The following is a 24,715-nucleotide window of genomic DNA, read 5'->3' on the forward strand; positions in this document are numbered from 1 at the left end:
AGAAAGAAGAGAATGACTTGTCTTTCACTGGGAATGAGCCCTTTCCTGTTGGAATGTTGCCTCTTATGCCCCATCCTAAGTCCATCTGAATGTGAATAGATATGGTATCCAGTAAGAAGCCTTCTTTTCTCCCCCACACCCATCCCCTTACATCTGTCTGAGAAGCAGCAGCTGTAGGGGGTGCTACAGTATGTAAATATCTAGGCGTTTCTGGATTCTGAAGGGAACTGAATTCATAAGTGACTTGACCCATGCTTTCTGAAAGAAGAAAAAATGTGAAGGTTGGTTATTCCACCACAATGTCTTATGTGTGGGGAGCTGGCAAAATGGCAAAGTGCACTGTGGTCACAACTGTAGTTGATCTCAAACTCTGCTCGACCTGTCTTCAGTTACATTTCATATTGATTTGCTCTTCATTTTCAACTTCCCACTGTATTGTCCTCTGAAATGAAGACCAGGGACCTTGAATGGTTCTTTGTTTTTAACTTTGGTTTATTCATATATGTGGGATGAGGTTGTACTGAGAGAGATTGCACACATTAATCATAGATTGTGTATTTTTGTGTTTGCCGTCATGTTTTTGTGTAGTGCATACAGAAACAGGACCACTGACAGTTATATGTAAGAATCTTACACTTTTGAATGAATCTTATGGATCACTTTTAAAATCTGTTTAATTCAGTGATGTCCTGATGTCAAAATTGCCAAACAATGGTTTTGATGTGTCCATGCCCATCTTATGATTTCACTTAGGTGAAAAGGATTAAATTTATAAAATATAGAACTTACTTATGTGAAGTGAGAATAGTGTCACTGACAGTGATACCACCGTAACAAGCTCACTCGGAATTCAGACCTCTTTGTCCACTTCAGAGTGTTGGTTTACTTATCCAGTAATCTCTCTCAGAATTAGCCTCATATTGGTTCACATTGTGTTGGATGAACAGGGACTACATTTTTTTAAATAAATGATATTAAGTTAAATGTGTATATAAATCATCTTCTCTCCATAAGCCTCTTACTTACATACTAGCTTCAGTTCTCCAGGGAAAGTGGGCTCTCTAAGGCATGGATTTCACCACGAGGAGCTGCATTCATGGCTTGCCAGTTCAAAGACATGAAAATATTAATTAAAATAATTCATATAACTGGGGATTGTATTGTAAAATGAAGCTTAATTGTGGGGGATATTGTGGGAATTAAAAGATCAGTATTGTTTACTGCTGTATGTTACACTTTTGAAGAAATCCTGAAGGATGTAATCAGCATTGGAGAATTAGATTTTCCAATTCACTGTAAAAAATGAAATATACTGAATAAGAACTTACTGAAATGAAATGGAAATGTCTCTGTCATTCTGTGTGGCTGTTGATGGCATGAGAACTTGAATTCAACAACATTCATAATATTATAGGTGATATCGTACAGCAGACCCTGTTATCCATACCAACACTTACAGGAATGCAAATGTCCAATGCAAATCAGTATGAACAAGTTTAATAATGAAAGCGATACTACACAGCACAATTTCATAAATACAGTACAGTGTTATTCTCCGATCTTATCATCATCCCACTGAGCAAATTCAGATTTTTCCACAAATAATACATTTTATTCTAGAAAATGTGGCCTTCAAATCCAATTAATCATACTTAGCCTGTAAGGCTTTTAATTCTTGCATCTTTATTCAATAATCAAGAGTGTTGCTTTGAGCGTTTTTAAGGTCCAACTTTATGATGGCTGAGGTACTAACTTAATATATTTTTATTTGAATGAGATCATTATTGGAAATCTGGGTTTAAAAATGCCACAAGCAGAACTTTTTGTGGAGAAAATAATATTTGTAAATGACTCATTAAATATTGCTCAAATTTAAAAAGGAGGGAAGAAAAACAGCAGAGAAAGGAACCAAAAATATCTCCAATGAATTTCAGCTACAAGCCAGAAGGACATGGGCTTTGATTTGCCACTGCTGCTGACTCGCCAGCTGGAGGATGTTAATGGTTAAGGGTTGAAATGACTAATTCCTGGCGCACAATAACAGTAAAATGAATTGGAATGACTTAAGTCAAGGTAAGAACATCACCTGTATTTTAAAATTCAACATGATAGGAGGCTACATAAGTAAATGGCAACTATAAAGGTACAAGGTGTGACGGAGAAAATATTACATTTCTTCAAGAGGAATCTCAGAATAATCTTACAGTAGGGAACACCGACTGAAGTCCTAACGGTTATCACAATGTTTGGACGGGTACATGTACTTAATAGAATGTCCACAGATTTGATGTGGAATGTATTTCAATCATGTTTTGATGTCTCCCATTGCACATCTGTGATAAAGGCTACTTGGTAACTGACAGTCGGCCAGATTCATGCGTACGCGTGTTTTTGTGCGCATAGTGTGCATTTTGGAATTCATCAATTTCTTCGTATTGATAAAAGTGCACAAATAACAATGCACCTATGAGCGAACTCTCAACTCGGTCCCTTGCTACGGTTGCATTAGTTTAGGGAAACAGTTGAAGATACAAAGGAAAACACCCACACATTCATGATTTGGGACTAAAAAGTGCCCATGTACAATTTAGCAAACATTTCCGTAAAGAGACCTTCATTGGAACTGTTCTCTGGTTGCATGCTGAAACCTTGACTGATGACACTGTTGTCAGGCACCACGGGAGTTTGCATAAAACCAGATGCATGCACTCACTCATTGATGGGCCATACTATCAGTGTGCTAACAAGCTGGCGGATGTGTTTGGACACCGCAGACAAAGCGCGTTTTTTACCCAACAGACAAGTAATGCAAAAATAACGCTGTCCTGTTGTGTCCACCACAATATGGCCATGAAAGATGAAGTTTACCTTCAGACGAACAGCAATGAGAGGACTACATGCCCGAAGCTCTCCGGAGGACAGGACTACCCCACATCAGTTTCAGTCCATGAACCAGTTGTACTCTGCACACAACTCTTGAACGTCTTGCCTTTTCCAAACCGTGACTTTACTAAAACTTTTGTCCTTCAACCTGAAACAGACAAAGAAGAATATTCCAAATTACAAAATTATTTAACATATAAATATATTTTTAATAGCTTAAAATGAGAGTGAAATGTTAATGACAAGACGCTATTTTTGGCTAAGCTGTTTTGCTATGAAATTTAGATGACATCAGATAATAACATCATTCATTTCAAGATTAGTGGCACTGCCTCGATTTAAATAATCTTATAAAAAGTATATTTTCTAAACGCATATTTGAAATTACAAGAGGGGGGCTGCACTAAAATCCATCACTGGCTATGGCCTTGGCGTGATGGTTGCGCGCGCTTCTCCAAATGCCGCGTAATGCCTGCAGTTACTTTTCGAAATTATTTTTAAATTAATCTATATCAAGGCATGTCACTTAACTTGAAATGAATAACGTTATTTGATGTCATCTAAATTTCACTGAAAACAGTTTTTTTATGAATAGGTTGGGTATTGGCTCATTTGCATGTTTGTACAAATATTTCCATTTTTTGGTTGGAGAAGAAAGAAGGGTTTTAAGCGTGGGGGAACTGCTATCACTCAGGTTGAAGTTAATAAACATGTAGCTCGAGACCTGAGAAATTTATGATATTAATAATGTATTATATATAATTTCGTTATTTACAAACTTTATTATGACGTACAACAATGCCACTTCTATTTCTGAAACACGGCGGAAGTTTTAAAACGTTTTAAAACAGGATGAATAAAAAAATACACCACTTGCTGATGAATAGTAATTTGACCACGTGGCTTAGTTGGCAAAAGATAGCAAAAACACAGCCGGACGATTCATCAGAATACACGAAGGAACCAATCTCTGCAAACTGGGAGTAACTTTTCAGTACGAGTTGATTTAACAAGCGCACTTGAATGGTTTGAAGATGGCGGCGCGCATCTATACATGAGAGCAATAAGGAAATACTGGTCTTGCGTGTGTCAGAATTACAGGTCGTTCTGGTAAATCCGTATTTTTTTTAAAGTCTGAGGATATAGCTTATGCTTGTGATTCTTGATGAGTTGCAAGTTCGTAACGACAAAGGTACTTTACAACGGAATGGCTAACCCACAGTCACTCATAGGCAAACTGCCTGAACTTCACGTAGTGGACGTGTTTGATACATACGAGTAATTATTCAGCTACTCTAAAGTTTTTTTGCACGATTGCAGGCCATTTTGGGTGACAGATAGCTGCTGACTGTCGTTAGCTTGGCAGATATCTAGCTAGCTTCTATGCAAGGTGTGATTGAGATGTAACGTCAACTAACCAGCCAAATAATTAACTGTCATTGCGAGCTAGTTAGCTACCCACATTATGATTATCTCTTAAATTAAGAGTTTACGTATCTCTCCCGAAGTCATCAGTGTCAACACCTAGGAAGCCCCAGACCTTAAAAAGATAAATACAATAAAGTGCTTTTTCGTTGTGTTGTGTAAAGGAAATTTGCAGTTGCTTTTCTGAAAGTATTTTATAATAACCTGTTGAAATTGTAGAGGAGGAACATGAAGTGTGCCTGTGAATACTGGTAGCCTGGCGAACTGAGCTGATGTGAGTAAGCCAGAGTCAAACATTACAGTGGTGACGCTTAGATTTTTTGCCTTTAGGGCCTGACAGATGGAAAACATGAGTGCCGAAGCAGAGGTTCGCCTGCATGTCAGTCAATGTGTCAGAACCCTGTCTACCTCTGGGGATGCTGAGGAGGTGGCCCACAGTCTTCACACACTGGTCAGCTATCTGGACAATGAGTCTCAGGAGAAGATCTCGCCCGCTCAGAGAGACGAGTTCAACCGGACGCACTACACCAGTTTCTTGAAGTTCCTGGTTGGTAACCTGAAAGCCAATAAGCTGCAGCTTCTCACCTCTGCCCAGTGCTCGGACCTGTGGGATGGTTTGTTCCTTAGAGGTCCCCCAGACCAGGCTCTGTTGGTGCTTATGGACTACATTGCTTCATCCTGGTGAGACTTTTTGAGAATGATGCAGGTCAAAAAGTTTGTGTAATTGTGTTTTGCATTTGTTCAGCTGACTCTGTATTCAAACTGTAACTGTCTGTCAGCCCAAGCGCAGGTCTGGACAGGGTGGTGGGTGTTCTGGAGCGATACTTGCAAAGTGGCCGTCTGGCTGCCTTGCTCTGGTCTCGCTGCCAGGGGTCCTTTTCTCCGGACTCCCCTCAGCTGAGAGAGACACTCCTGGGGCGGTTGGTGTCTCTGCCTGACCTTACAGCCAACCACTTGCATCCACATAACAGGCCCCTCTTTCTGCCTGCCCAGTACTACCCCCTGCTGGCCAGGGAATTGAGCATTGCACTGGAGAGGACCTGCCAGGCTTTAAGAGGTGGGGCACGAGGCAGCTACTTTATGTGTGTTTGTACTGGGGTGTGTATATGTGTGTGTGTGCGTGTATGAATACACGTATCTTTCGCTTGCCTGTACAGAAGGACAGGACTGCTCCTTGAGTTTTGTGGCACAACTGCTGGGGAAGGCTTGTGTGCAGGGACACAGTGGTAAGTGGGGCCTTTACTGAGATATAATGTATTTTTGTCAGTCATGTGTGCTAACCTTGCCATTGTAGTAACTTATCGATAATGACTGTTCTTAAATCGTATAGCTTTCTCTTTGTGGTTTTACCTGAGTGTGTACTTCTGTTCTCAGAGCACATGTTCAAGGAGCTAGCACCTCACCTCTCTGCTCGCACCCGCTCCGACATGGTGTGGCAGAGAGTGTGCTGGCGCCTGATGGAGGACGTTCCAGAGCGCTGGATGGAGAGTGTGGTCACAGGGCTGGTGCAAGCTGTGGAGGGGTAAGCAGGGAGGAGTAATAACCCTTAGAAATGTCAAGCCCCCAGTTTGACTCTGACTCCATCTTTTGACTGGCTGTTCTGGTTGTTTAATTTGAGCTATGTGCTGCTGCATTAGATGGATGACATTTTACTGAGTACCTGTTTTTTCCACTGGTGTCTTTTCATTTCTTTAGACCAGCGGCTCTGTCGAGGATTATGGGGAATGTTGTGGTGAAGAATAAGAAAGCGCAGTTTGTCATGACCCATAAACTCCTTTTGCTGCAGTACAAGTACAAGGTGAGACTGTTGGTGGTACAGCAGAGTGGAAGATAGTTTTTCAAGATGACCTGTGACAGTTTGGGCCTCCTATGCACTCTCATATTTCTCTGTGTCTCTCAGACCAGTGTAGTGCGCACTCTCCTAGGATATCTTGCCCAGGACAGGGAGCGCCGACCGCTGCTCATCCAGGTCAGGAAGAACTTTGTGGCATTTATGTATTTAATCCCCGCGGCTTCTGTTGAATGGTATTTCTTGCTTGAATAATTGTATGTTGGTATGACTGTGTGTATGTATGTGTGTTTTTCTTTATGTGCACAGAAGTGTGTATGTTTATTTTTGTGCAGTGAGTAATGTGAATGTACGCACAGAGTATACGCAGGCACTGTAACACTTCATGTGTGTGTGTATATGTGTGTGTATGCATGGTTGCAGGTCCTGCGGTCACTGTGCCAGACATGGGCTAACAGCAGCGCGGTCAGACACACTCCCGTGGAGCAGCAGCTGTACCTGAGCCGGGCCTTGCTGGTGTGTTTGGGCCTGCTGAGCGACACTGAGCTGCAGGAGCTCCGTCCAGGTCAGACAGCACAGCTTCCACCACACAATACACCTCTCTGCTCTCCTCTGCAAACTGGATAGGCTTTGATTATAATCCCAGTAAGTGCTAACAGTACTGACCCTGTCAGTTTAAAGAATTTTTCTCTGCCCAACTTTCAGAGCTCCTGCAATGCATGATGGGAGGGATGCAGTGCCATCTGGACAACTGCCTGGTGCGGGTGCGACGTGTGGGCATGGTGGTGGGCGAGTGTCTGAGCGCTCGGCTAGATACCGGCGGGGCCAAACTCAAATTCCAGGTACTCTCTGGTGCAAACAAAGTTGAGCTCATAAGCTAGAGCTCATTCAGGCTTTAATTCCTTTCGAAGTCTTCGTCTGAACAGTGTGTTGGAGCAGCAGATAAGGGAGATGTTCACTTTTTGCATTTTTTTTCAGTGGTATGTTTTACAGTATAGGGCTATGGCTGTGGCTTTACAGGTGTGCATGTTTGTGTGTTTGTTCAATGCTGCCCTCCCTCCAGTATGAAGAGGATGATGAGACGCGGGAGCTACTCTCCATGATGGACCCTCTGCCTGCTGAGGACGCTGCCATTGCTGACAGGTGATGTCTTTCCTATTCTTCTTTAGACACAATTCACAGATTGCTACATTTCTTTATTAAATGGTAGTGCTTATTTATGCATAACACAAACTAAAAACACAAACATATTTCGGATACACTGCTATCCAGCAAACAAACACATTCATTGCTTCAAACACTCATTGCTTCATTCCTTTTCAGTGCCATAGGCTTGTAGTTCTTTTGTGATATGCTTATTGTGTTCTCTCACAGACCAGACCCTTCCCAGAGTAACAAAAGGTCAGAGATCAAAGGGCAGAGTTCACCTGAAGAAGTCACTTCTTTGACTTCACCAGTAGACCCAGTAAGACCAGCAGAACAGGGTTGTGACTCAGAGCTGGACAGGTGAGAATGGACAGGATGTAGATTATCATTTGCAAAGTAGGGAAATGTGAAGCAATTATTGGAACAGACTTCAAATAGCTTTTATATTAATTGAACTGTCAGTAAGACCAGTGTTGTTATGCATAATTTGCTCAAAAGATTATCTCGATTACATTTGTAATTTTCCTCCTTTGTTCTTGTGATTTTAACTGTTGAACAAGGAAAAACTTATTTTCTAATTCAGCAGTGCATTGTAACATTTATGAGTTATGTCATCTGAGTATTTTATCTAATTGGATTACTTTTTGGACACATTGCTACATTATGTGACATCCTGTAAGTACCTAATTCAGTTCCACATATTCATGCAGACCGATTCACATATTTTACTAATTTGTCTCTTTTACTGTTGCATTTTCCAGCACATCAAAGAAACAATCAAACCAGCCAGCTGATGCATGGAATAGAACACACACTTTTTGTGTTGCCAGACAATTGTGTTCAAAAAATGGTTCTGTTTTGTCCTCTAGATTTTGTTGAAGAACTATAAAAACAGGAATTCCACAATGAAATACTTCAACAAAGTAAATGTAATTGCATCACATATGATTGGATGTGTGAATTGGAGTTCAGTGCCATCTGTTCCCATCCTTTAACAGTAATGTTTTGCTTACTCAGTTATATGTCATTGTAATAGTATGTGTACAGTGAGTAACACATTGCTTTGTGTAATGTATATAACTGTGTACCAGCAGTTCACTCGTGCTTCTTGTGTGTGTGTACTTGACAGTGACGATGAGCTCACCCCTTATGACATGTCTGAAGATCGGGAGATGACGAAAGCCACCCCTCCCCGCTATCTGAGAGACTGCATGGAAGGTATGTGTAGGGGGCCTGCCTCTGCTTAGACAGTGTCTTTGGAATCAGACATTTTAGTTGAGGTTTGGCTCTGTGTAATCTTCACCTGTCTCTGGTCCTGTCTGTCAGCCCTCATCTCCTCTGAGGACGGGGAGAGGGTGGAGCTCAGTCTCCGTGCCGCGGAGGGATTGGTGCGTAAGAACAGCTCTGCGGTCAGAGAGGTAAGGGGCACGCGCCCGCCCTTCCAGCCCTGCGCTAGCGCCTCCTGTCCGTGCGCTCAGCTCAGTGTGCGTTTCTCTGCAGGTCAGCGTGGAGCTGACCAAGGTGCTGCTGCACCTGGAGGACAGGTACAGCACTGCGGGCTTCCTGGGCATGCGCCAGGCCGCCATGGTGGCCCTCGCTGTTACGGACTGTATCCCGGTATGAGACGACCTGCCTTTCCTTTTGAAGTGGACTCATGACTAGCACTCCAAGGATTTTCTTTTGATAGCCCTTTCTCTCTGTCCTGCTTTTTTTTTTTTGCCTGGCCTCTTATCTCTCTCAGGTGACTGAGTACCTGACCACAGAGTTCTACAGTTTAAATTACAGTCTGCGACAGCGCCTCGATATGTTAGAGGTGAGACAGTAAAGCTAGTGTTAAAAACTCTCTGCACACTTGGGGATGTCCAGTGTTCATTGTAAGCGCTCTCCTTTTACCATATTCTTGTATACAGTGTGTATCCCACAGTGTGTCACTGTACATCCTCTGTGTCAGGTCCTGACTCTCGCCGCGCAGGAACTCTCTCAGCCAATCACAGAGAAGACCCGCCCTTCTCAAGGGACTCGGTCTGCCGCCAACATTGTGCCCATTGACCCCTGTGATGCCCCACTGCACTGGCGGAAGGTTGTGGAGCAGCGAATTCAGGGCAAAACGCGGCGCTTTGGGAAAGTAGGTCACCCTTCTTCACACTGTCATTCCGTCCTTACAAAGTTTGTCCAGGTGACACTTTCACCTGGGAAGCAATACTTTCATGAGTAGCGCGTTGACATTTATTTAAATCCCATTAAACTGTTACAGGTACTGTCTCAGAGCACTTATAGATGTTTACATTGACTCTGTGCACCTGGTAAAAATTACTTGATGAAAATATTGCACTCTGGCAGAGAGCATCATTATAATGATATCTGGTGTTGTCTGTTCTCCTGACAGGGAGCTTCTCGGCCCCCTGCCAGTGCCAGTCCAAACCGCTATGCCCCTGTCGCTGGCTTTTTCTTTTTCCCTCTTCTGCAGAAATATGACAGGTACCTTTTGCACTGGATGTTTGCCACCGCATTCTGAAGTACTCGTATAGGGTGGAGGGTCCCACTAAGCTTGATATAGCACTGTATCTGTTATCTTTGAATTATCCATGTGGTTGTTTTTAAATTATAAAGCAACCATGAATATGAACCTCACAGAGTTGAACACAACACCATTGGTGAATTACCACAATGACTCTTAAGCTACAGTGGGAGCCTTCTCTTGTGTCGTAGGCCACAGGTGACCTTTGACCTGCTGGGAAGTGACCACTTGGTGCTGGGGAGGCTGATCCACACGCTGGGCCTCCTAATGTATCTCGCAGTAAATGCTCCGGTACGTTACAGTCAGATGGCTTTTTCTGCGTGTCTGTGCTTCTCTACAATGCTGAAACATCCACATCAGTTTGGCGTGTGTTGAAATACCCGTGCTGTCCTGCAGGTGGCCACTCAGATGGGCAGAGCTTTGCTGGACTTTGTGTGGGCTGTGCGCTACCATGTGGACCAGTGAGTGTTCCGGAGGCCAGAGGTGGTTATTGTGGGTAGAATGGAATGAGTGTAGAAGAACCCAGCCAAGCATGTAGAACTGAGCCAACAACAAATAGCAACAGCAGTCCTGAAAGGTCCCTTTGTGAATGGAGTTGTCTGTTTCAGTGCTGATTTACCTGGTGTATCAGATACCTTCATTCTGCTGAATCCTTAGTTGTTTGTGTATTATCTTTTGGCAGATGCTTTCTTTTTTGCCAAAGAAAAAACATTTAACCTTCCTGCCATTGTGTGTCTATTAACTGTCTCACTCCATGTCTCAGGGTCGTCCGACAGGGGGTTTTGTTTGCAATCTGTGCTGTGTTCCTGAGCATGCCCAGTCAGAACCTATTGTCTGAGCTCAGTGATCATTTGTTGGAGACCAGAGCATGGCTGGCAGGTAAGATACCTGAGTTTGACTGACTGCAACGTACAGATATTCCTAAATAATTTAGTGGCAATTAAGACTGCTTGCATATATATTGTGATGTGGAACCCTTGTGATGTTGACATGTTTGTGTTTACCATTGTCTCTTACATAACTGATCTATATTTTAGCAATCAGAATTTTTTAATTGACAGTATTTAGAAAATGAGATCATTACCAGACTGATCTTCACCAGTGGGTGGTGCTTTCCTGATAGTGTTAGCTGTTTTATATTTTCTCCCACATTCGTGTCTATTTTGTGTTATTAATCCCAGGATGCAACTTTTTTGAATGTGACATTTTGACTGAAGTAGGGCGAGGCTCTGCTATGTACTGTGGAAATCTTTACGCTACAGTAATAGGAGAGGTCATTTGGTATGATGAATGAGTCAGGCGGCCAGTGCTGCTTTTGCAGTGAGATTTCTCAGGGCTGAGAGGAAGAGAGACCCCAAGGTGTCACAGCTGGTGCAGTGCCCTTCAATGCCTGAGACCTCAGCCATAGTATACGTTTCAAAGCTCACGACCTGCTGCGACAGGCTGTTCCTGGCAGCTGGAACCTCTGCGTCAATCAGGGATGTCCTGGTTGCCTCTTGGAGAGGGGAGAGTCCAGCTGTAGTGACAGGAGTGCTTCAGGGGAAATCCAAAGCAGGAAGGCGAGCAGAGATTTCAGGATGTCCTCTGAAAGGGGGACTATCTTTGTGACGTGATTTGTGAACCGGGAATTTTTTTGTATCAAAACGCAAGTAAATCAAACATCAAACCCATGAAACATATAATTTAGCTGCAGAACACTTTTGTAATATTTTAACCTTCCTTTCAGCTGGAAAGTAAATGTTTTTACATACATTTTTTAAATGATCAAGACCCAGTCTTTTTCAGTGTTCCTCTATATTTCTAAATAGGACATCAGATTAATACTCAATAACAATATTAATCAGATTCAAATATGCAAGCCTTCTTTGTGTTTTATATATTTCGAGGCTGCGTGTCACGAGTTAGAAAGAATAAAAAATACTTTTCATAAAACTCTAGTAGATTCAATAAATTCCATAGATACCGTTCAATAGATAGATTTTTATAATTCTGGCAACATATCGAAGATATAACCTGCCGCCATCTTTCTCACTGCGGGCCATTGATTTTTCTCCCCTGGACAGATGTGGCAGAGGGGGATCCAGATGCAGACTGCAGGAGCCTGGCCCTGCAGAGTCTAGTGCTGTTGGAGAAGAGCCTGAAGGCAGAGCTGGAACCTCCTGCCATGGCACTTCAGTCCTAATGTGGAGGGGCAGGGGGATTACGGGGGGGTGCGGGTGGGAAATAGGTAGGGGATGAGGGGGTAGAAGGTGTGGGGTGTCCTTCATGTACATGGGCTTTGTGCAGGTCTGCCAGGAGTCATGCAATCTGCCACATCCGGAACAGAATGTCCCGCCAGGGATGCAGGAACGCCACCACACACAGCATTCACACTTTAGCTAACTCATTTTCCCGCCGAAATATTTATAGACTGGTTGAGAGGATGGGAGTCATTGGGACAGAAATAAACCTTTGGAATTTTAACAAGGAAGGAGGATGTCTTTTTTTCCTCTCTTTCCTGTGCTTGAGGATCTGGTCCAAAATCCTTCTGCTGTACAGGTGTTTACCAAGGAAGTTGTGTAACTCTCTGCCCCCACAGACACATCCTTCTTCCTTACCTCAAATGAATGTGTATATGTTGTATAGATCCTTCCCACGTTAACACTGTTCATATGAAGTAATGCTGTTCATTTATTTTTTGTGATATCATAAAGGTAAATTGTGTTACCATCAAATGACAATAATAATAATAATAATAAAAAACTGGCAAAAGAATGTTGAAATGGAGACTGTGCTATTTCACAGCATTTTATTATTTAGTGGTGCATTAAAGTTTTCCAGTTAGTAAGTCAGTATTAGTTATTTTCAAAAATGGTCATATATATGTGTTAAGCATGTAGTGAAATGCTACGTAAATTATTTTTGTTTTGTTTTATGACAATTCTACTATGGTGGTATTATCTAGATCACATCTGTCTACAGCCTGGACAAGGTGTTTTATCGAATGTTTTAAGAGAAACAAATATTTCCAGTAGATTAGAAGTGTTAAGTCAAGACTCAGCAACAAAATCAACCTTCTCACTTCACTATAGGGAAAAGACGAGTTCCAATTTGGACGCTGATCGTTAATACATAGAGAGCCCTTACAAATTCTTTGAGATACAGTACATGATGTATGCAAGAAATAACATTTGTCTTGACATGCAAGGCTTGTGTGGTGCTTTTGTCTCAGAATTGTTGCATACCACTTAGATGACATTATGAAAATATACTCGACAACTTCGTTGGGTCACGAGCGCACCCCTTATTATCATCAGACGGATGGTAATATCCATAAAACGTTACATGCAAACACGGCATATTATGAATGGTCCAAGATTTAAAAACACTGCTTGTTTTATGGTCATTGTAATGTATGTTTTGTTTTCATTTGGAACTGATACTGTTAATACATTAAACTTACACTCGGCAATGTTCGGTATTTTCCGTAACTCCTCCCTACGGATCTTGTCGAGGTTGTCGGGGTAACGAGGAGCGACGCTGATTCGCACGGCTGAAGGCAAAACATTGTAGGAATTTCTCATTCTCTTTTGCCACCGTATGTACCTTCTACTGTCAACAGTTTAACGACAAAAGAGGGAAAAAGGCTGTTCAGGTAAAAGTGTTAAACGTACCAGTTTTACTGTCACTTGGTCTGAAATAGACCAGCTAACAAAGCTAACGTTAGCTACAATGATGCTACTGTATAACTGTAGCAGGCCTCAGAGCCCCAAGATAGATTAACATTAGCAAGACAGCTAAATGAAACATATAAAAGGCCATAGCTAGATTAAAAGATAACTTTCAAAGTCTTACGAACGACTTAAAATTAAATGCTCAATCCGATGATTTGGCAGGCTATCCAGGTTTGTTAATTATTTGAAATATTCTCTTACGAACTAGAGTCTAGGTATATAATCTCTGCTATTTAGACCGCAAGATAGCTAGCAAGCAGATTCCATGAGTAAACTTAACCAGCAGATACCATGCTTTTCCTGTTATTTTTACTGCTTGGTTTATTTTAAGTCACCAGCTGGTTATCTAGCCATATTGCCAGTCCTTTTAATCATTTCCAAAGCAAAAGTCTAATGCAAGAAAAGTTTATTGTTTGAATGTGTTTATACAGATAGCTAGGTTGCTAATGTTAGATGGGTGTCTTTGCTGGTGTTAGTATCGGATATCTAGCTAATTAGCGAGGTAGAAAAATGAAACAGATTAAAAGAATACATTACGGTTGGGTTCTAAGTTTGATAGTTTACCATCTAGCTGTAAGTGTAAGTTATCCATTTATTTTGGTAGCTAACGTTACCTAAACAAAGATGAGAACGTAGTTAGTCTAGCGTTCTTTCAATCTGTTGAACCTTGTGATCTAACGTTAACACCTAGCTTTTTAAACCTCCTTAGATGTAGCTAGCTGGCCTGAATGGTTGTGCTACGCTTTCCCAGTCAAGCGTTAGATACCTTGCAACGACCATCCATACTCTTAGGCGCTGCAAGAATTAGACAAGTTGCGTGTTGTTTTAGTAGTAGTAATTCAATCGTCAATTTAGCAGAAAGAATGTGCCGTTCATTTATATACATTGATAGCAATTCAAGTCAATCAAATCTGGGAATATACAGAACAAAAATACATTTTAATATTATTTAAATAAGATAATTATACGTTTAGAAGCAAATGAATCAGATTTGAACATTAAAAGAAAAATAAGAACTATTAGTGGAGCGTTGTGGGTATTTTACATTTTTCAGAATATTTTTTTTAAGGACAAGTCAATTGGTGGTGTTAAATAAGGTCATAGTTATGTAAATTACACTGGAAAACAAGCTGAGTAATGGGTAGGAGTTTTAGGCAGATAAAGACCAAAAGAAAGTTTGGTGTGAGAGAAATGTAGTAATCAAGATAAGACATATCTAAATTTAGAGATATTCCTTTCTCACTGGACAAGATGGTGTGCCAGATGTCCTGTAAGACAGACAAATCCTTAAGCTGACAATTAAAATAATAGTAAAATAATTTTTCAGCATATGACTTGGTATACAGCTAATGTGTTATTTACACTAACAATCGTTTTGCAGGCAGAGTTCAGCACATGGCAGTGTACTTCGATCATCGGATTGAGGCCCCAGAGTCGAATGGGACTCCTTGTCAAATCGCATGGCACTCAACACAGCCTGTGTTAGCGGTGGCCTCAGTCAGCCCCACCTCTGGGGGCAGTGTTGATCTTTACCTCCAGCAGGTGAGTCACACCCAAGAAAAAAAAAACAGGCCTTTGTTTGATGTTGTGTAATAATGTCTTACATTTTGCATTTACGTTTACATTTTATACCTCTCTGTTAGACAGCAATTTTAGGCCTGGAATAGCAGAACATTTCAGTGTGCCAAACCATGAGTGGCATTAACAGAGACCTGAAGGGAACGGAAAGCATGACATTTTTTGCCGTGTTTCACCACGTAGGGAGAGCATGTTGGTAGCTGTCACATTGAGCGCTCCTGCCAGCCCACGGTGCTGCGTTGGCACCCCAGCAAGCCGGTGCTGGCCGTGGGCTGGGAGACAGGAGAGGTGCTCCTGCAGACTTACCCCTCGGGAGAGCAGAGCACCCTGCCTGCCACTCACACCGCCTGCATCACCCTCCTCGACTGGAGCAGCACCGGGAGCCGCCTCATCACAGGGGACCAGGTGTGTGTGTTTGTGTTTGTGTGTGTGTGTGTGTGTGTGTGTGTGTGTGTGTGTGTGTGTGTGTGTGTGTGCGTGTGCGTGCTCGTCTCCGGACTCCCGTCCCACACTGCACCTCAGCTCAGTAAAGAATTCCCTTCACAGATGAGTTGTTTTTTTGAAGCTCTGTTTGGTGTGTTTTGTGGGTCTGTGCAGATGGGTGTCCTGGCGCTGTGGAAGCTGGATGCCCGCGGGAGGCTTCAGGGAGGCTGTCTTGCGAAGCACGACTACGGGAAGCCCTTAACCTATTCCGTCTTCAGGCCCTCGCCCCCGGGAGAGTGAGTGACTCCGGCCCCCTCGGCACAGCTTGCCAGCAGCAGAGGGTGCGGGCGCACGCAGCTGTGTTTCTGCGCGTGCTCTGCGCCTCAGTGTCACTGTTGTGCCGTACGCAGGGATGTGGCGCAGCTGGCCCGGGCAGCGGTGAGCGGGGATGAGAACGCGCTGGACATGTTCAACTGGAGGAAGGCGGGGAAGGGGGGATCGCTGAAGCTCGGCTCTCTGGAAGGACTGACCTTCTTTGTCAGCACCGCTGATGGTTAGGCCAGCTTTCCCACTGTCATATATGTTTGCACACATATGGAATGGCTTACTTTAATACGTTTGTTCATTTTAATTGTAAAATAGAAAGAAAGAAATATATATTTTTAAATAGATTTTCCTGGTAAGTGTGCAAGCGTGTCCAGTCTTTGTTCCTTCTGTGCAGTCTGCACGCACTGTAAGTGAGCTGTGTGTGTGTGTGTGTGTGAGTCTTTAGTGTGTTTTCAGCCTTTTTTCCCTCTCTGTGTGTAGGCTCTGTGCACTGTGTAGATGAGAAGGGTAAGAGCAGCCCCATACTGAGTGTGGACAGCCCTGTGCAGAAGTTACTGTATCTGGAGAGGCGAGATGTGCTGGCTGTGATCACAGAAACCCTGCATCTGTCGCAGTACAGCCTGGGGCCTGAGGGGGGCGCCCAGGAGCTCTTGAAGGTGCCTGCACAATCATATCACTCACTTAGGGACTTCTCCACTGGTAACACCACAGTATGAGTTTGAACAATAAAGTTCCCTCATTTGTTAACACACCTATTATGGCTGTTTCAACAGACTTTTATTTTGGAAAGTTTATGCTGCTCTGTGGCCTGTGAAGGTATAGTATAGATTTGTGTAGCATTGTGTAAGTATGTGTGCTTGCAGGTGAAGCTCAGTGGGAAGAGTGGGCAGAGTACAAACATTGCATGGTCAGATCAGGGCCTTCTCATCACAGCCACTGGGGAGCATGTCATCAGGTAGGCAAGGGGCTTGTTTATTTCAGTTATAAACGACATTATGGCAGCTTTATCTCAGTGAAATGTTCATCTCCTTTAAGAATTAGAGGAAGTAAGCATATGATTTTGGTGCTTAGTTGTTTTGCGAATTCTGGCAAGAAAGTTTGAAAACATTTGCATATCCAAAAATTATGAATCTTTTAACTTCACCTGCATAAGAGTTTTTATAATGAGTATATTACAATGCCCTGCAAGTCTTTGTTGTTAAGGACATGTGCTTACTAAACAAATCAATATTTTCATAAACAATCCTTAGTCCTAATAAGGTAGTGCTGATAATAGATATTAGATACTAGATATTACTATAGCAGTGCTTTTAACCTCTCACCTCAACAGAACTTATTATTTTTTTGTTATTGATATGCCTTATCCATCTGACATATTTAAGATGAATAATGGTGAGCGTACATGGCTTTTTTTTTTAGGCTGTGGGACCTGGAGAGAGACGACAACTATGTACTATCTCTGGATGAGAATCTTGGCTACGAGAAGGGAGAGACGCTCAACTGTGTGTCATACTGTGCAGCAAAAGGTGAACCTTACAGTTTTACATTTCTTTCTTTGAATATAGTAGAAAAAGATATTACGGTAGGACTGTGTTGGAACTGAAGTAGTCTTCAATGCTTCAAAAGTTCTTGGGAAGATATTTAACTGTTTTGAATTCCCTTCCTCACTTCCCACTGTACTCTCTCCAGATATACTCGCTGCAGGAACTAGCAGGGGCCGCATTGCCATGTGGCGGAAGGGGTCCGTGTCCGGTCACAGAGTGGACACCCAGAGCCAGTGGAAACTGCAGACTCCCACTGAGGTTGAAGGAAACATCACCCAGCTCCAGGTACATTGCCATCTCACCTTGAGGGAAGCGTCCTGAAGAACAGGTGCTTCAGAGGTGCTGTTAAACTGGGGCAGCACTCCCTCACCTGATGGCCGGGGTCTTGCACACTCTGTCTCACTCTCTCTTTGAAACACGCACTCCAAGTTCGCGTCTCCTCATCCCTCTGTTCAGTGGGGCTCCAGCCTGAACCTCCTGGCTGCCAACGGAGTGAGCACCGTCATGATCCTGTGTGAGCACGTCATGTCCGCCCACTTCAGCCAGCAGGTGGCGGCAGTGCAGCTGACGCCCAACCAGCTCAGCCTGTCCTACTTCAGCACCGGGAGCCAGCTCAGCCTGCGCACGGACATGCACATCAAGGGCGTCTGTGTCAGCAAGGTAAAGAGTGGGACGTCAGCCTGGACATGTAATTCTGTCGAGTGAAAAGTGGACCTGTCGTGGGGACCTTCCCTTTCATAAAGCTGTCAGGCAGGCTTTGACTGATGTCTGCCCCCCCCCCCCCCCCTTCTGTAGGATACAGTGACTGTGTGGAATGGGAAGCAGGTCACAGTGTATGAGTCCTCAGGAACCATGCTGCGCAACACAGGTACAGCTGCCCAGGAGCATGACAGACTGGGGGGGTTTAGGCCCATGTCAGCTGCAGTGCCCTTGTGGCAGACAGAGTTGGTTGACTGTTTGAATGTGGTCGGAACATTTTGAACTTGTATGTCTATACTGTCTTGTGTCTGAGAGCTGTAGTCTTTGTGTTCTTGTTTTGACTCCTTTGTAGGATTTTTATGTCGATGTGCCCCCTCCTCACCCAATCCTCCCCTCTCTCTCCTTTAATCACAGGCTCTTTCCCATGTGAATCCCAAGCCCTTGCTGTGCATGAGGAGAGTATCTATACTGTGGAGCCCAACAGGGTGCAGGTTCGCACTTTACAGGTTAGTTTCTCTGGGGCCCTTTACCCATAGCCTCACCTGCATTCCCTGCTCCGGGCCACAAAAGCCTTGGTTTTCTGGAGTTCTGTTGTAGTAATGAGGTATGAGATCTCTTGGCTGTGATGATATTGTCTACTATAGTGATGAAATTGTCTGCTCTAACGTCTGTATGAAATCTTTGTTTGTGTTGGGTGTGCATTGTTTTGTGTGTCTGTGTGCATATGTATCTGTGTGTGTGTACACACCTGACTGCTGTGTGGCTCTTCTCTCCTGCAGGGCACAGTGAAGCATGTGTGTGTGTCTGTGTGTGCAAATTTGGGTGTGTGCATGGGTCCCTGTGTGACTGTATGCATACGTTTCTCCATGTGAATGTGAGTACGTGCTTGTGTGTGTGCAAATATATGTGTGCATGTACAAGTTTGCATATAGTGTGTATGTGCATGTGCATTTGTGTGTCTGCGTGCATGTGTGGGTGTATGTGTACGTGTGTGCATGTTTGTGTGTCTTTGTGCATATGTATCTGTGTGTGTGTACACACCTGACTGCTGTGTGGCTCTTCTCTCCTGCAGGGCACAGTGAAGCAGCTGCTGGTGTTCTCTGAAGCGGAGGGGAACCCAGTGCTGCTGAGCGTGTGCGGAAACTTCCTTGCGGTGGGCACTGACACGGGGAACTTCAAACTCTTTGACTTGTCCCGCAGGTTAGTGTATGAAATGCAATGCTTTTGTTACTCAGCAGTATGGACAGCCAGTTTGGCTCTTATCCCTCAACTCCCTGCCTGTCGTTTTTATGCTACTGGTGCTGTTTGCAGGGAGGCCAAGCCACACTGCAACGCTAAGAGTCTGAGTGAGCTTGTTCCGAACGTGGGAGCTCTGCTGTCAGTGAAGTGCAATGCCAATGGCAGTCAAGTCAGCATCCTGCTCAGTCAGGTGAGTGAGGACCGCATACATGGGTAACCTCTGCCCTATGCGTCTTGGTGGTCCTTCCCTAAAGGCCATTCATGCCATGTCTCTGGCTGTGTTTCCTTCAGATCAATGGGAGACCGGACCACAAGGTCTACTTCTACGATGTGGAGATGGACACTCTGTCTCATTTTGACTTCTTCACCGGACGACCACCGAGTGGGATTTCACAGACAGAGGACACAGACAGGTAGATATGCCATGCTGAAACTTATGTTAGGGGTCTGCACTGAGGTCACATGATCGTTTGTAATATTTTGCACTCAAACAACAAGTAGCCATTTTGATTGATATAGTGAAATATCGCTTCAATAACACCAACTCTCAGTTCTCCTGTCATGCTGCAGTGATGTCACATCATGTCCAGAATCTTAAAACTAATTCTAAACCTACACTGATCACCACTATGTCTCAAATACTCAGTTTACCATATAAAACAGGCATTGCTTTGTGTACCATTTTTTTTCTGCTCAATGCACATTATCCTCCTAGCTGCATATTTTCAGAGGGTGTACCGGGAGTGTGAATACCTCAGCATATGTTCTCTGTGTTGCAGAAGCCATTCCCAGAGTGCCGAGCTCTGCGGCCGCTGTCCGGTGTCACAGTTCTGGGACGAGAGCGAGCCGCGCCTCTTCGTGTGTGAGACAGTGCTGATAGCCGACCCGCAGCGTCCCTCCTTACCCGACGGCCAGGAGGAGGTACTGCGGGGTGGGGGGGTGGGGGTCCTCCCAACCACTGTCCTTCATTTCACCTCCATCGCACTGTGCATGTGTGGACGACCTTTCTGAAAGGTTTTGGAAATGCCCTGTTTCCTATACAGCACCAGTCAAAAGTTTGGATACACCTGATTAAGACAATGGGAAACATGCATTCAAAGACATTTTGATGTAAAGACTTATGCTTAAGTGCTTGAAGTTTGTTTCTTAGGCATCAACTTCACTATTTATGTCTATGTATGAATTTATTTCCAAAAAAGTCATTTTAAACAATATTTTTGGCTACTTTGAAGAATCTAAAATGTAAGATTTTTGATTTAACACTTTTTTGTCACTGCATAATTCCATTTGTGTTATTTCATAGTTTTTATGTCTTTACTATTGTTCTAAAATGTAGAAAACAGAAAAAAATAAAGAAAAAGCCTTTTATGAGTAGGTGCGTCCAAACTTTTGACTGGTACTGTATTCTAGATGTTGTTTTTAGGTGGGGAAACGATAATTAAATGAGCAGTCTGTAAATATGTTTAACTAAGGACTGCTACAGCAAATAAAGCGTGCAGCTACTGCAGTGCTGTGTGCGAGCTGCAGACTGAGTGACTAAGCACTGTGTCCCTCTCTGATGTGTCTCCTCCTGTGGCAGGTGGAAGTCCTTGTAGTGTCTTTCTTCTGCACCCAGGAGCACGGGCTGCTCCTGCAGGACTCCTACCCGAAACCAGCCGGAGTGCAGGCTCTGCTGGCCCTGGATGTGCCTTTCTATTACTTCACCTGTAAGGTGAGGCAAAGAGTGACCCACCGCAAGCAGCCTTCCCCTCACCTCATGCATCTATCACACTGTGATCTCTGTCATCCCCAGCACCAGGCTTCTTATCACCGGCCTCTCCATCTTGTTAGGTCTGGATGTTGTCAGCTCTGAAATCGCAGTTTCATGGGCCACCTTTCCATTTCACTTCTTCTGTTATTCTTTTCATTTTTCTCTCTTTCCCGGGCCTTGCCTGGGGGGGGGTGTGTGTGGTTGGGTGTCCTCTTGCCAGCTGCTGTTTCGAAGGGGAAATCTCTTCCTCCCACTTGTGAGTATGTAACTCTGTGGTCAGTGCTGGTGCTGCGTCTGGCAACCCAACTTTGATTGGTCCCCTTTGGTCCACCTCTCACTGCCTGTGCTCAGGTGTAGATGGAGCGTTTCTTATCGGTTCAGTGCTGCCAGTGTTGTGTTATCCCTGAACTTCCGGAGGTAAACCTGACCTTGGCCCCATCTGGCAGAGGCAGAGGTCAGCTTTCCCTTGCCCTGCCCATACACGCTAGCTGTCAATAAACTATGACAGAGTAGTGCTTACAGATTACCTGTTTCATGTTGTGTGTGCTTACTGTTTGCAGCTGTCCGTGTGGAAATTTGCTTAAGTAACAAAACATGCAAACTGAAAGCAACAAAATGAATACATTAATCTCATTTTGCTTTCAACTCTGTTGTTTTGCTATTGCTACCTGTGCATAGTTCAACAAAAGGTTTATTTTAAATGTGCACTCTGAGTAAATGAAGGGTTTAACATTACGTGATTAGTTGCACAAATACTGTAATGACCTTTTGCAGAGCTGCACAGAAGTCAGCACACCTTGTGTCCCTAGCTCAGTTTTCTGTCTGCAGACCCCTGAGCAGTGCCTCTCTGGCCTTTCAAAACACCATCTAAAGCATTGTATTGGAAATCCAGTGAAGAGCAGTCTTGACCCAGGCTACAGCATACTTGAGAATGAGAAAAACCACTGGCCACATTAGAGTACAGCAGAATCCAGGCTAGTGTAAGCACTCCCTAACTTTGTGCTCTCATTTTTCAGTCCTTGATCACTCTTTTCGCATTCAGAACTGGTGAGATGAAGATGGATGCTATGTACTTGCACTCTTTTCTGACTAAGAGTCACAAGTGAACAATTCTCTTCCAGTCCCTTGGCACAAGCTCATTGCATTGTGTCCATAGCATTTACTTACTTACAGATGGTATCTGTTCCACACCTTTAAACAATATGTTATCTGAGTAGGTGTGCTAATCCCGTATGCATTTTTCCATTACACTCAGTTCTGCAGACTCCAGAGTTCTCCACTCTTTGGCAGCTGTAATCTTTCCTCTCCTTGGTGTGGTGCCCTGTGACTACGCTGTAGTTTCCCTTCAGTTTTGTTCTCTTACAGTAACAGTTCACACCCATTGAGTAATTTTAACACCAAAACAAGATTCCTTCCAAAGGAAGGTTAACGTTGGTGCACTATATCACACCTGCATCACAGTCATTATACCAGTAGATAGAATAGTGCTCATCTGTTCAATAACACTGATATGTTAAACAAAGATGTTTGATCATTTTTGGCCTGCCTTCTCTCTCAGCCTGGGGAACGAGACATGGAGGGTGAGGAGGCCCAAGGCCCTGTCCCGACCCCAGCCCCCGGCCCGGCAGCACAGTCCTCGGTCCCTCAGATGGTGTCTCGGAGGGCCCTGAGAGACTTTGTGGGCCTGGAGGAATGTGATAAGCCCACCCGTGATGCCATGCTGAACTTCAGCTTCTACCTGACCATCGGAGACATGGACGAGGCCTTCAAATCCATTAAACTCATAAAGAGGTAGGAATAGAAGCCCTATTTGTAGGCTCATAAAGTAGTGCTATGGAATTGAACTGTACCGGTCATAGTTACTCTTTAACTGTTAATTTCTCACAGAGTACAGTTGTTGTTTCTGCCTGTGTTGTTTTTTGATTCCGTGGGTTTCATGATGTCCAGTCTCTGGCTGAGTGAAGGCTCAGTAACACAGAGCTGTCGGAGTCTGTGCATGATGAGGGTGTGCAGTGGGCAGGGGAAACGTGCTGGGTGGCACGTGTGCAGTGCATTGTGTGGCGCTGTGCCTCTCTGCGCTGCTTTACGGGACAATCTGGGGAAACACTAAACCCCTTTAATTGCAGTATGTAGATCAAAGGAGAAGGAAACCCTTTTCTGTGCAGTATTCATAGTATGGCCTTGACACACAGCCCACAGTCTCTGTGGGTTTTCATTGTTAATGTGGCCAGAGCTGGGGCAGCTCCTATACACGGGCGTATGTGGTAGTTTCATTTGATCATCTGTCATTTTTGAGTGCAGAACCAAAAATAGATGAAAAGTAAAACTTCAGAAATATTACTATGCATTGGCTTCTAGCATATCCACAAAATCCTTAAAAATCACATTCATATATAACTCCCCACAATGTATATGTGTATATGTATTTGCTTGGATTCCCAATATTTTGACTGGGAAGTTTCCTGTCAGTCAAAATTTCCATGGTAATATCTAATATGTTCCCTTAACTTAATAAACTAATCTAGTAATTGCCTTGCCCTTTCTGTATGGAGCAGAAGGCATTTGTAAAGATATGGCTAAATAATTTGTAAACTGGAGTAAGACTAGTGCATGCCGACAGAGAATCTGAAAAAGGTGTATGACTTTAGTAGAGTAGTCAGTCAAAGAAGTAGCATGAATTTTATTTACTAAATCACCTTATTTCTGAACAACAGCCCATTTTACACAGAATTTAACAATCACACTAGAGGATAAAGTTTCATATTTTGAACCAGATGAAGGTGCAGTTTCATAGATGGAGACCATGACCCACCTTTGGGTAATTCTCATATATTACACCTCAGCTACCATTTCATGCAGCAAAACAAAAAAGTAGGGAGGGATGTGTGTATGTGACAGGGCGAATGTCGCCTCAAGCCGGGCGTTACTGATAAGTTAGACGCCTGTGCGTTGAATGTAATCAGAAGGACTGAAAAGAATACAGCAGTTAAAGTACAGAAAGAAACGATGCATCCGATCCTCTGGAAACCGCTCGGGCCTTAATAGCCCCGATGACAGCTTTAGCACAGTTCCTCATTGACAGCTATTTTTACCTTTTTTTTCTGAGGACAGACATAAGATGTATTGTGCTGTATTCCCGCAAGTCCCTGCCTCCTGTCTGACGCAGATCCTGTGAGGGGAATTAACAAGCTGCATCTCTGTCTCTTTGTGTGGGCTTGTTACCAGGGAAACGGCCAGCAAACAACGGAGGGACAGAAATCTAGTTCAGCCTTATCAGGCTGAGGCACATCCCTAGGTCTTATGGCTGTGTGGATGTACTGCTGGATAGGGCTGGATCCCTTCTCCTGTCTGTCATATGGAGCTTAGTTATGTATTGTGAATTTACAGGGGAAGTGGTAAGTAGATATGCATAGGAATTTTAACCAGATAAAGTTAAACCAGGTTGTTATTACTCCAACACTTTGGCATTGCTGACTTTAAATAGTTGGGTGTGAAATCAAAACTCATTAAATCAGCATTCCCCTGAATGAGCTGTGTTACAGTAGCCTAAAATCTGATTCATTCACCAACACAAGTGACCTGCAGTACTTTGAATGAATGCTCGTTGAATGAGCAGTGCCAAAAGATGTATAAAAAGAATATTCTCTCATCCTGTTACCTTTCTAAAGTTGTTTCCTTTTC

General features: G+C 43.6%; 2 protein-coding genes across 5 annotated transcripts in view; both read left to right on the forward strand.

The window, feature by feature from the left end:
* Window positions 1-3,915: 3,915 nt before the first annotated feature.
* On the forward strand, window positions 3,916-11,953 carry telo2 (TEL2, telomere maintenance 2, homolog (S. cerevisiae)). Of its 4 annotated transcripts, none has more exons than XM_036537163.1 (21): window positions 3,916-4,075; window positions 4,639-4,989; window positions 5,088-5,365; window positions 5,466-5,534; window positions 5,683-5,830; window positions 6,004-6,106; window positions 6,209-6,277; window positions 6,521-6,662; window positions 6,803-6,939; window positions 7,161-7,240; window positions 7,472-7,603; window positions 8,373-8,461; window positions 8,570-8,661; window positions 8,744-8,860; window positions 8,985-9,056; window positions 9,195-9,368; window positions 9,630-9,721; window positions 9,953-10,052; window positions 10,158-10,222; window positions 10,525-10,640; window positions 11,825-11,953. In XM_036537163.1, exons 2-21 carry the CDS (start codon window positions 4,649-4,651, stop codon window positions 11,941-11,943), a joined length of 2,535 nt encoding a protein of 844 aa, XP_036393056.1. In that variant the 5' UTR covers window positions 3,916-4,075; window positions 4,639-4,648; the 3' UTR covers window positions 11,944-11,953. The 4 variants fall into 4 exon arrangements, with proteins under 4 accessions (XP_036393056.1, XP_036393047.1, XP_036393065.1 ...); XM_036537154.1 differs by having other exon boundaries at window positions 3,918-3,993; XM_036537172.1 differs by having other exon boundaries at window positions 3,925-3,984.
* A 1,332-nt stretch (window positions 11,954-13,285) lies between these two features.
* The window catches only part of ift140 (intraflagellar transport 140 homolog (Chlamydomonas)), a 29,793-nt gene continuing 18,363 nt past the window's right edge, over window positions 13,286-24,715 (forward strand). Inside the window, exons 1-18 of the mRNA XM_036542817.1 lie at window positions 13,286-13,395; window positions 14,856-15,016; window positions 15,236-15,457; window positions 15,650-15,771; window positions 15,886-16,028; window positions 16,283-16,458; window positions 16,666-16,757; window positions 17,222-17,328; window positions 17,492-17,631; window positions 17,803-18,006; window positions 18,142-18,214; window positions 18,460-18,551; window positions 19,118-19,245; window positions 19,357-19,474; window positions 19,576-19,697; window positions 20,064-20,205; window positions 20,864-20,995; window positions 22,593-22,825. Of these exons, the coding sequence (XP_036398710.1) occupies window positions 14,870-15,016; window positions 15,236-15,457; window positions 15,650-15,771; window positions 15,886-16,028; window positions 16,283-16,458; window positions 16,666-16,757; window positions 17,222-17,328; window positions 17,492-17,631; window positions 17,803-18,006; window positions 18,142-18,214; window positions 18,460-18,551; window positions 19,118-19,245; window positions 19,357-19,474; window positions 19,576-19,697; window positions 20,064-20,205; window positions 20,864-20,995; window positions 22,593-22,825 (2,393 nt within the window). The 5' untranslated portion in view covers window positions 13,286-13,395; window positions 14,856-14,869. The remainder of the gene's footprint in view (window positions 13,396-14,855; window positions 15,017-15,235; window positions 15,458-15,649; window positions 15,772-15,885; window positions 16,029-16,282; window positions 16,459-16,665; window positions 16,758-17,221; window positions 17,329-17,491; window positions 17,632-17,802; window positions 18,007-18,141; window positions 18,215-18,459; window positions 18,552-19,117; window positions 19,246-19,356; window positions 19,475-19,575; window positions 19,698-20,063; window positions 20,206-20,863; window positions 20,996-22,592; window positions 22,826-24,715) is intronic.

The sequence above is a fragment of the Megalops cyprinoides genome, chromosome 1 (assembly GCF_013368585.1).
Source record: "Megalops cyprinoides isolate fMegCyp1 chromosome 1, fMegCyp1.pri, whole genome shotgun sequence".
NCBI classification, from domain to species: Eukaryota; Metazoa; Chordata; class Actinopteri; order Elopiformes; family Megalopidae; genus Megalops; species Megalops cyprinoides.